Here is a 12,538-nt window from a genome sequence, read left to right on the forward strand (position 1 = left end):
TAGAAAACACTCCCCATGTTAATGGACAACTATTGATAGACTTACTGCCAAATGACTTTGCACAGCCAGTCACAGAAACAATATCAAATAATAACATCCCTTCTTGATGAGCACTCACTAACACGCCCTTTTAAGTGTTGCAGATCTGGGCTCTTGCTTGTTGTGAAATATTACTGTTTCTACTTTGGCATTAAACTTCAAGCTGTTAGTTTGCATATCATGTGATTATTCTGTTTTGCATAAGTGAGTATTTAATGTTTTTATAATTAGTACAGGGAATCTTAATAAAATGTAGAGAAATCCTATGCAATTATATCTTCTTCTTCTTCTTTCTTTCTTTCTTTCTTTTTTTTTTAAGAGCTTTGATAATTTGTTCCTTTTACAAGGTTGTCTATTACTTAAAACTGTAAATTTGTATTATTAGTTATTGGTATATCATCTTTATTTTTCCACAGCCAAGGGTAAAAAGCTTGATGCTACACAGGAAATGATTGCTTTAGGTAAGTTGTGTAATATAAAACCTTTATAACTAAGTGTCAAACCCTGACACTCAGTTTGTCTAACATTAAAATATTTCAGTACAGATTGTGGTAATAAAAAAAAATTAATTACCAATTATGGAAATTAAATTTACCCATAGCAAGATCAGTTAACAAGTAAAATTCCATACCATTAGTCAACAAAAATTTAACTTATGCCAACAGGTACTCAAAATTACTCTTAAGATGTTTCTTTCACTGTAAAAAATAAAAACTTCTAAGTTAATGAAATGTGTGATATGGTAAAAAGTACAATTATTGAAAAATGCTCAAATCTCAGTGAAAATCATGCTAAGAACTTAGCAGCAACAAGGTGTTAACAAATAGTTAAATATACTGTTAATCAATTAAACTCTCTGTAATTCATTATGAAATTAAGCATATCTTGTACAAACCAGATCTGCTAACTCTAATTTCAAAAAAAGAGCACGTGTATGTATATGTGTGTTTTGATTTTGTGTGTCTTGTCATGATAAAGAATAAGTGTTGTTAATGTGGAGAAATAGAATTATTTAAGTTGAATTGACTGTTTTATTCCTATGATTACCAAGTTGCACATGTTACATGAAAGTAACTTTGAACTTTTGTTTTTCAGGTATTTGTAACGTGATGGGATCTTTTGTCTCGGCATACCCTGCAACTGGAAGTTTTTCTAGGTATATCAACTTATCATTTCATATTGTTCCAGTATAGAAATGAAAATCGTATATATTTGTTCACAAAAAATAAGTTATCCTTGTTACTAGACTTATATTTTGAACATATGTTTCATATATATTTGTTCACAAAAACTAAGTCATCCTCGTTATTAGACTTATATTTTGAACATATGTTTTCAAAAAAAAGTTCATTAGTTCAAGGTAGTACTGAAAAATAGTTATGAAAAGTGTTTTATATAAAACCATGTCAAAAGAAATATTGATATGAATGGTATATATTATTTTGTGTACAGCAGAAGTCCAGACAGTATTTTCGTGAAATACTTTCATAGTAGTAATTGTAGTAATATGCTTAGATCATCTTTATTCGAAATGTATAGTTTTATATTTACTCGTTTGAATTCTACAAGTATGATTTTATTCAGAATGTTGTATCTATAGTCTCTCTAAACAGTGGAAATGAAGTTAATTTCAGAATAAAATAATATGAAAAGTTTTCATCTAACTCCAGGACTAAGTTTCTGTCCTTTTAGAAATTCAGAATAACATGCAGAAAAAATTAGAACTTTATTCCCATAGTGTAGCAATACGTCTGAGTAGTCTAAGCTTCAAGTTCGTGTAGTCTAAAACACACCATATATAAGAAGCTCTGAACATGTAAGTTGCAGGAAGTACATGTTGTTAAGTTGTTAACATTTCTTTCTTTTTTTTATTTCTGCAGTGCAGTGCATTCAATTTGTATTTTTATTTTAATACATATTTCTTTTTGAACTAACTGTTGCTTTTTTCTAGCTTTTCTTTCTTTTCTGTGCATGTAATTGAGTAATAACTTTAAGTTAACTAACTATTTAATGAAATGTTAGAGACTACAGTCTTAAAATGTACATTTTTATAATTTCTGACTTTTAAGTTAATGAAATAAAATGGAAAAAATTGGTTGAGATGAAGAGATATGCAGAGGTAGTGTCCATTGTCGATGTGGAATTTTATAATATTATTTCTAGTTTTATTATAAGCTGGAAAATTTTGTTACTTTAGTGACAATGCAGAGTTTTTACTTCAGCATAGAAAATGAAATGTTGTCCTACTCAAAAAAAAATAAAGCTGTAGCAGTCAATTAGAAATTCTAGTCCCACAAAATAGTGAATTAAATTAATAGTTTTTTCACTCCTCAGATGAAAATTATGATAAAAAATTTTCATTAAAAATTTCGGTTTATTGGAAAATTTATCCCCATTGAATAAGCTTGACCTTATTTTTTTAAATAGTGTGTAATATCAATCCCTGCACTTCATTAAAACATTTATTCATTAAACAAGTTATATTTATTTGTAGAGAATTGTATCACATTTTAATCTGTAAATTACTGTGTCATATGCAAAATTTTCAAGACTGGAGTTGAAATGTATAGTTATTTTCATGTCAGTATAGAATGTGGTTACTTGTACAATAAACAAGTTTATACCTAAAAATGACACTTGTAAACTGATCACTTTGTTGAATGTTATTTAAAAAAAATATCATTTGTTGATTTCATTAACTTCTAAATCCAGCTTCACCGTATTTTCTGTACTGTATATTTTAATATCAATTTAAAAGTGGTCAAAACATTTAATTTTATTTTTCAGAACTGCAATAAATAATAATACTGGAGTGAGAACACCACTAGGGGGCTTGTTCACAGGTAAAAGAACTTTTACTCTTATGATAAAATGGTAAACTTTAATATTACAAATGATTAAGACTGAAGATAATAAAAAGTTAAAAAAGGGTTTTACTTCAAGTTATAGCATAAATACATCCTTTTTATTCTCAAAAAAAAGAACAGTTAAATATTTGAAAGCATGCAAGTTTGTTGAAATATACTTGGTTTTTGGTGATCCTTTGTGCAGTTGTTTTTATAATCATTTTTTAACATAGTTGCTAATCAGATTCCGTAACTTCTTGTTAATGGTCTTTATGTGACTATTTATATCTGTTGTAAAACGTGTCTATGGTTGACTTTTGTTTTTAGATAAAGGCACTGGTCAGTGGCATCGCAATGGTCTAAAACTGGGTCAAGAATTTTTTCATTGTACTGATTTTTATTTATGTGAAAAGCAACCTAGTGAGTTCTCATATACAGGTGTATAATAGGCAAGTGTAAGCATTGAGCTGTTGGTTTTGTAGAGTATTTAGTGTTATATTCATAGAATTTTTTTTTTTATCTTGTGCCACAGGTGGAACTGTGATTCTTGCCCTTGCTGTCCTCGCTCCTTTCTTCAAGTACATTCCCAATGCTACACTGAGTGCTATGATCTTTACAGCTGTTCTTTACATGGTTCATTACCAAGATGTCATAGTAATGTGGAGGAGCAACAGTAAGCTTTCTAATACCCAGAGGCAGTTGAAGGTGTATTGTGTCTCTGTGGTGTAATAATTCTGTGTCTGTATATTGTGTACTAATTATACTCTGTATTATTTAGTGATCAACCTTATATTGTTTAGTGATCATACCTTATATTGTTTAGTGATCATACCGCATATTGTTTAGTGATCATACCGCATATTGTTTAGTGATCATACCGCATATTGTTTAGTGATTATACCTTATATTGTTTAGTGATTATACCTTATATTGTTTAGTGATTATACCTTATATTGTTTAGTGATCATACCTTATATTGTTTAGTGATTATACCTTATATTGTTTAGTGATTATACCTTATATTGTTTAGTCGATCATACCGCATATTGTTTAGTGATCATACCGCATATTGTTTAGCGATCATACCTTATATTGTTTAGTGATTATACCTTATATTGTTTAGTGATTATACCTTATATTGTTTAGTGATCATACCGCATATTGTTTAGTGATCATACCTTATTTTGTTTAGTGATCATACTTTATTTTGTTTAGTGATCATACCTTATATTTTTTAGTAATCATACCTTATATTGTTTAGTGATCATACCTCGTATCATTTAGTAATTATTATACCTCGTATCATTTAGTAATTATTATACCTCGTATCATTTAGTAATTATTATACCTCGTATCATTTAGTAATTATTATACCTCGTATCATTTAGTAGTTATTATGCCTCGTATCATTTAGTAGTTATTATGCCTCGTATCATTTAGTAGTTATTATGCCTCGTATCATTTAGTAGTTATTATGCCTCGTATCATTTAGTAGTTATTATGCCTCGTATCATTTAGTAGTTATTATGCCTCGTATCATTTAGTGGTTATTATACCTCGTATCATTTAGTAATTAATCCTAATTTTTTGTGGTAACTATATCTCATGTAGGCAGAGTGACATATGAAACTTTTGATTACATCTTTATGATTGTACCACTTAAAGTTGTGAACATAATTTACAATTGCTTTGAAGGTCATTAAAGTGACAGCCAAGTAAACTTTTAATTCCATATAAACTCAGATTTATTATATTGTTAGAGTGCTAAACTTAACCCTCAATTAGTAGAGTAAAGTATTTGTATCATAAGTTGTAGGGTGAGTGGGTCAAAATGACCTATGTGTAATAAGTTCTGAACATATTATCTGTATAATAAGGTGGGATCAGAATGACCCACAAATTACAAAACATTTATTACAACTATAAGAAATAGAAATGTTACAGCATATCTGCTTAGATCAACACTCAAGAACTGATATAGGATATAGTACAGATAATTTCGAGTAGAGAGCAGCACTAGCTGAGTTGGAATATTGACTTGAAAAATTGACATGGGTCATTCTGACTGCACACTGCCAGTTGAGGGTTAAATGCTCCAGCAAATTATATTTAGACCTTGATTGATTTGTAAACGTACAGAAACAATCTAAAAGTTTCCACAACTCCTTTATTTTTCTTCTTTCTTAGAACCTGATTTACTTCCTTGGGGAGTTACCTTTGTCTTCTCTTTCATCCTTGGTCTTGAGGTGCGTAATTTTGTAAACTTGTTTCTCAAAGGAAGCGCATTATAAATCAAATAATTAATAATAATGCTTTTAAAGGAGCATATATTCTGAACAATAAAATAATGATACTGACTTTCTAGACTGGCTTAAAAAATGTTTCAAAATGAACTACTGTTTTTAAAGAAGGTGATATTTTTCTGTAATGTATAATTTTTATTTCAGTTGTTCGTATACTTACCTCAAGGAAATATAGAAGCAATTCTTCTGTCTTCTAAAAATGTTTTGTTGCTGCTCAAGTAATTTGATGATAATTAGTCAAGTTTATAACTGCTTATTATTAAAATTAATTTATTAGACATGGCAGACATAAATATTAATACAGTTAGTTCTATTTATTCTCCTGATGAAGGATAGTCAGCTATTTGAAAGCGCTCGAGTTTTGGGTCTTTTTTTCAAAAATTCAATGTGAAAATTCTATTTGTCTGGTTATTTTAAAGATTGTTGGGAAGTTAGCTAAGCTTCATATTTGTATTGTTAATCATTTGATGTTATTTGCATATTTAATAAATTAAGCACAAAATTAAATCATTTGCACTTTACCATGAGATAATTACTGTATTAGTAAATTCCAAACATACATACATCCACTGACACTTATAGCTATTTCTTGATCTTCATCTTTCCCATCTAAACATAGTGTTCTTTTGCTCCAGTCTTTATACCCCACTATACTGCCCTCGGCAACATCTAATTTGTTGAACTTTACACCGGCCCTCACACACCCTCTATGCAGGTACTGTATATAATCACTGTATGTTGACAATATAATCACTTTTTCTTGACAAAGCGCTAGCTCTAGGAATTATGTTTTGTGGTTAAAATTTTCTTTCGAAGCATTTTAACAACAGTCTGGTGTTTTTTTTTCCATTGCAGATATTTAACTCTTATTACTGTATTGTGATACTTTTCTTCGTGATTTCCGGGAATTGCCCCCCTTTTTTCCGCCTTGCTAGTTTCTTGGAGTCCGTGAAACTTTCAAAGCCCGATTTTATATGGCACGTTTGCAGTTTTCTTTATCATCATTGGCTGCTCGCCTCTCTTCTACTCCAACGGTTAATTCTGGAGAATCAATCATTCATGTGTTGCGGCCCCCCATCTTCAACACCTAGTTTTATTGGTTTACAGAATTGGTTCCATCTGTATTCTCGGGGATCTTCGGAAGGTCGAGATGGCACCAGTGGTGTCAGTGTCTACCCATTCAAAATGTCAATCCCATTCATCCAGGATTCTATTCTCAACTTTTTCTGGTGACCAAAAACACTAGAGATTGGCATCTTATCATCAATCTGTCTAGACTCAATCTTTTCCTACAGCCTCCTCATTTGACCATGGAATCTTTTCATCAACTTCAATGACACTTCACACCTGATGTTTGGATGACCAAGTTTGATGCTACAGACACCTACCCCATAGCAGAGCCATTTTGTCAACGTATACATTTTTTGCATGAGGACCAAATGTAGCAGTTCCAAGCTCTCCCGTTTAGCCTTGCTTCAGCACCATATATTTTCTGCTGAGTAGTACAGGCCTTTCAGCAGCATCTTCATTTTCTGTGTCTGTGCACACATTGCTATTTGGAATATTGACTTCCTTTGGCACCAACCTGTCACCTTGCCACACTTTCATCCACAAATTCTCCTTTCCGACACCAGAAGGGTGAACTTCATATCAGGTTTGAAAGATCTATTCTCTTACCAACTCCATACATGGTCTATCTTGGGATGTTTTTCAATGCACTTTGAGTCGAGCTCAATCTTCTCCCCTCAGACTTCATGCTATGGAAGGCTTTTTCAGGCATTTGCTTATGTCAACTTCTCCCACTGCATGGATGGTTCTGTCTGTTTTGGGATTTGAGCTTCCCTAGAATCCCTCATACCATTGGATCAGGCCCATATGAGATCCCTTCAGTGGTCATTTTGCAGCCAGTGGCTCAACATACCGATCCTTTGGATCACACAGACTCTTTACTCCTACAATTTGCAGATTTCAAGCGGTGGCTAGACAGGAACAACACGAATATCAGGGTCTGGATACCAACTCCTTGTGTGGAAATCCATCTCTTCATGGACACTTCTCTTCATGCATTGTGTGCCTTTCTTCTGGGGTAATCATTCTAGGGTAATTAGACTGACTACAAATCTACCCTGCATATCAACATTCTCAAACTTTTTGCAGTACATCTAGCGATGATTCCAGGTCTTCCTCTCTTGCACTACAAAATGGTCATGATTCATTCTGACTACTTCACAGTGGTTTCATATCTTTCTCGTCAGGGAAGTTCTCATTCTTTAGGTCTTGGTTTTCAGGCTTTGGATCATCTTTTTTGGCTCATTCCAATGACATCCATCTTTTGGCCTGTCATGTGCCAGAGGTTATGATTTTGATAGCAGATCACCTTTCTTGACCCAATCAGATTCTTCCACCATCAGGTGGTCTTTCAATGGATTTGTTCTCAGTTCGGCTCTCCAATGATAGACATCTTTGCAACCCATTGGAATGCTAGCCTACAGTTCTGGTCACCAATTCCACATCCAAAAGCTTTGGTGATAGATGCTTTTAATCAAGACTGGACAGGATTCCATTTGTATGCATTTCTTCATATTCATCTCTTACCCAGACTCTTGTCTATGATTCATTTCACCCCATATTGGGTTCTCTTGTCAGCACCTATTTGGTCTGCTCAGACATGGTTTCCTCTTCTTGTGTTTCTCCAAGAATTTTTACCACTACCTCTTCATTCATCCTTGTTGAGATAACCTCAGTCCAACATTCAATACCTAGAAGTTTAACAACTACAGCTTCATGCATACAAGTTATGCAGTCCTTTGCCTGACCATAGAGGCTCAAATTCTACAGTTTCTGTTTATTTGACTATATCCTCCATCAACCTCCTATGGCAATCTATCGATGGAAAAGGACTACATATTGTTAGTGGTATCTTCAGTGAGCCTTCAACTCGCTTCATCCAACAGTTTCCATAGGTTCAGGTTTGAAAATTAGCTATTCAGTGGAGGTGTGCTTGGACCCTCTTATGAACATTGTCAGATCTTAGGTTGTTCATGCAGGGAGTCCACTATCTCCTCGTAAATCTGAATGCAATGTGATCCCATCTTAGGCTCTTGTTGGAATAGTGTTCCATGTCCTCTCCATAATTCCATGGGTAAGTGGAATTCTCTTTGCACACTTGGTTCTGGAGTGAAAATGACTGTTTGTAGATCCAGACCAGATTAGTTCTGGACCTCAGGTGGAGTATGGCATATATGATCCCTTCAATCCAAGCATGGGATGCTGCCTTTTGGACTTCTTCAGGTTGATCAGATGGATTGTCCACTTTGGTGTTGCTTTCTTTCTTTCGTAAATCCGGTTGTTCAAAATGCATCATTCTTTGGTTGCTGGTGGAGATCCTATCACAAAGATATGTATATATTTGTGGTTCAACTGCCCTTGCCACCAATAGGGGATATGGGTACCATGACCCCTTAAATCCAGCTCTGAGTCATGGAACCTCGGCTGCGTGGTTGGGGCTGGCCCCATCATACTTACTTTTGTAATATTCCACCCTTTTCACTTTTCTGTAGTTCTGGGTGTAGAGCATACCTGTTCTGGATTTAGTGTGGTTTTCCCCCCACTTGGGTACCACTTCTCATGGTACACCTTTGTTATATGCAGATGCTTTCTGTATGAACTATGCCCTCTTCAGCCCTTCCACCTTCTCAATGTGGGATTCTATCTATAAGTGTCAGCAGAGGTATGTATGTTTTGGAAGTTATCATTTTCCCAATCTGAAAATGTATTTCCAAAAATACTTACATCTGCTGACACTCTCCTCCCCACTAAGAGCCGGTGTTAGTGACTGGGAATGGGTAAGTCTCAAAAGTGGTTATATTGTCGACATACAGGCTTATATACAGTACCTCCATAGAGGACGTGTGAGGGCCAGTGTAAAGTTTTACAAATTAGATATTGCTGAGGGCAGTTGAGTGGGGAATAAAGAGTGGAGCAAGCGAACACAATGTTTAGATGGCAACGATGAAGATCGAGAAATAGCTATAAATGTCAGCGCAGGTAAGTACATTTGGAAATACATTTTCAGATTAGGAAAATGATAACATCCTGTGTTGAGTTCTTTAAAAGAAAATTAAGCCACAGGTAAATTAGCCAAATTACCAAAAATGTTAGTTAGTGTAATATTACCAAGAATTTTGTTCTGAATATTTTACCAGTAGAAGCTAGTATTTGTAAAACTTTGTGTCTTGTAATACTGTCATCCCAAACGGGTCGTTACAATAATTTTTCAATGTATTAATCATTCTTTTAAGGTACTGTTCTCATCATCTGATTTTACATTGTCCTATATTTTTAAACTGAAAATTAAAAGTAACTTTTATTTTATCCAAGTATTGTTAGCCCCAAATTTAACAGTCTAAGAAATCAGTTTCTTAAAAATATTTGTAATAAACAGTTTTTATAGTTCTTTCTTTAAATTCTTATTAAGCACCATTTTATATTTGTAAATGTATGATATGCTTTACGTGTAGTGACAAACTATTTCCATTAAGTGTTTTCTTGATGGGTAAAACCCTTTTAAAGACTATTAATCTTTGTTTACAGTATGGAATTATTTTAGGAGTGGCCATTGCTATGATAATGCTACTCTACACAACTGCAAGACCAAAGGTTAACAGTTCTATAAAACAGGTATGTTATGTCTAGCTTAAAACTTGTGAATAATATTTCAACTTTAGGGTCTTTTGTCAAAGACTAGAATTTGTAGTAAATAGCTTAGCTTTTAATATTTGTTGCATGAACAGAAGAACCAAGCTATGGGTGTTAAACTATGTAATACAGTATTAGTCTGTGACTTTGAGGTTATAATCAGGATGTACAGGGTGTCCCAGAAGTCCATGGGGAAAAATACACAATTTATTCTTGATTTATATATTATTCAAATTGCATGCCATTAACAGCCATACATATATCAATTCTTGGTATACTGTACCGTCAGGGTATTTTCTTTCCTGAAATACATACAACTGACATTAGAAATATGCTTGTTTAACTTTAAGAATATAGTGTCTATTTTCCCTATGGGTACAGACTTCTGGGATACTGTACGTATATGATCAGGGTGTATATGTATTATAAGGATATACTTATGTGATTGGGATGTACGTACGTATGTGTGTGTGTTTTATAAAACATTTACAATCACTATGTAAAGAAATGACTTAATTTGTGATGCAACAGTTGAATTAAACTGGTTGAAATTTTAGATTAATCTATGTAAGAATTATGAGATTTAAACCTTGAAATATTCATTTTTCAGACATCTGAAGGTTTCAATTACCTGTTTGTGAAACCTGACCGTACAGTACTATTCCCTTCGGCTGAATACTTCAGGACCAAAGTTACCAAAGCATTTCCAAGCAAAAGTATGCTGTTTTGTTGGTATCTTAACAAGCCTTTCTTTTCAATAGATTTATCCGTTCATACACACTAATCTTGATTCCATTGTTGTTACATCCTCTAGAGCAGTTTGACAAGCAGAAGAGAACATAGTGCAAGTTTTTTTTAAACGTTTCTCTCTCAAGTATTCTCTTGGTTTTTATATGTGATAAAACTAAGCTTTATATTTTTTGGCCTTGTATGGCAACAACTCATCTGAAAAGAGATTTTCTATAAAGTTTTGTAATAGAACTTCCAAAAAAGATTATTAGTTTCATTTTAGAATATCCTTTTTACTTGGATTATTTTTTGAAAGGTAAAATCTTCTTGTAAATGCATGCTGAAATGTTAATAGTTTTAAAGACACATAGCAAAAACCAATAAAAATATATATAAAAAAAAGCAAGTACTAAGACAGTTATGTGTGTGTGTGTTGACAACCAAACATTATGGCTTTAATTAAGAGACACAGAAATGTCAAATTAACTGTACAATAAAGAAATAGGAATGAAAAAAATAGACTGTTTAGTTACAACCTTATATGGCTGCTCCCTCTTTAATGTTTTGTTTATATGATGTTTCACTTTTATGTATTAGTTTTAGGTTGTAGTAATAAGTAAAGGTGTAGCAATACAGCGATATGATACAGTTTATGTATCTTTATGAATTTTGGCAAGCTTTCAGTAAACATTATAAGTCTTTTGTACAGAAAAAAATCAGAAGTTCTTATAAAGTATATTTGCTAAAAATTAATGATTCAATAAAGGAAGATGAGTATTGAGTACAACATGTTGTCTTCATTTCTTTTATCAAAACATTATGGGTAAAGTAACATAACAAATTAACAATAACAAAATAGACAGACAGATATTAACTTTATTTATTTTACTTCTCTTGGCAGCTGCCGTTTAGTTGATCAGACCTGAGAATTTGAAAAAGCACTGTAATGTGTGAAGTACTTAAATAAGACAATATTAGTAATATAGATAATAAATTACAGACAAGACTTTGTAACAAACCGTTGGTAAGACTTCTCTATCTATATACTTATCGTATTGACTACTATGATGAGATATGCACCCCTAGTAATAAACCATTCTCTGAGCTACTGTATTACTGTTAGTGAAAATTATTATAACTGACTTTGAAACTGAGGTTACCAAATAGAAAAATAAGAATTTTTCATACTCCAGCTTCTGATGAGCATTCAAAATGTGTTTATATTTAGTATCATGAGTTACAGTAAGTATCATTCCACAGTAACACTGTCAACTTGGTGGTTCAGAAAAAAGTGTTTCAAACATTTTGAATTTTTAATCTGGAGGCAATATATTTTATTTTACATAGAGACTGGAGGTATGCCCCTGTCACTTTTCAAAAAAACAGTAGCATCAAAGTTTAGATGTGTGCTTGCCGAGCATCTAACAACCATCCAATGCTCCAATATCCATATTTGAAATCAAATTTTGCCTCTAAATGACTAATATTAGCATGTTAAAGATACTTATTTTATTTTTATTAGATATGACACTTGATGACGAACTATATCTAAATGACTAATGATTAGCATGTTAAAGATACTTATTTTATTTTTATTAGATATGACACTTGATGACGAACTATATCTAAATGACTAATATTAGCATGTTAAAGATACTTATTTTATTTTTATTAGATATGACACTTGATGACGAACTATATCTAAATGACTAATATTAGCATGTTAAAGATACTTATTTTTATTAGATATGACACTTGATGACGAACTATATCTAAATGACTAATATTAGCATATTAAAGACACTTATTTTATTTTTATTAGATATGACACTTGATGATGAACTATATCTAAATGACTAATATTAGCATATTAAAGATACTTATTTTATTTTTATTAGATATGACACTTGATGATGAACTATA

At 32.4% G+C, this 12,538-nt stretch overlaps 1 protein-coding gene across 1 annotated transcript in view; it reads left to right on the forward strand.

The window, feature by feature from the left end:
- Positions 1–12,538, forward strand: part of LOC106466102 (sodium-independent sulfate anion transporter-like) — a gene marked incomplete at its 5' end in the record, with an annotated part of 41,270 nt that overhangs the window by 21,712 nt on the left and 7,020 nt on the right. Inside the window, 7 exons of the mRNA XM_013926343.2 lie at positions 456–500; positions 1,135–1,195; positions 2,827–2,882; positions 3,418–3,558; positions 5,073–5,131; positions 9,782–9,868; positions 10,497–10,602. Of these exons, the coding sequence (XP_013781797.1) occupies positions 456–500; positions 1,135–1,195; positions 2,827–2,882; positions 3,418–3,558; positions 5,073–5,131; positions 9,782–9,868; positions 10,497–10,602 (555 nt within the window). The remainder of the gene's footprint in view (positions 1–455; positions 501–1,134; positions 1,196–2,826; positions 2,883–3,417; positions 3,559–5,072; positions 5,132–9,781; positions 9,869–10,496; positions 10,603–12,538) is intronic.

Source organism: Limulus polyphemus, unplaced genomic scaffold (assembly GCF_000517525.1).
Source record: "Limulus polyphemus unplaced genomic scaffold, Limulus_polyphemus-2.1.2 Scaffold2151, whole genome shotgun sequence".
Classification (NCBI taxonomy): Eukaryota; Metazoa; Arthropoda; class Merostomata; order Xiphosura; family Limulidae; genus Limulus; species Limulus polyphemus.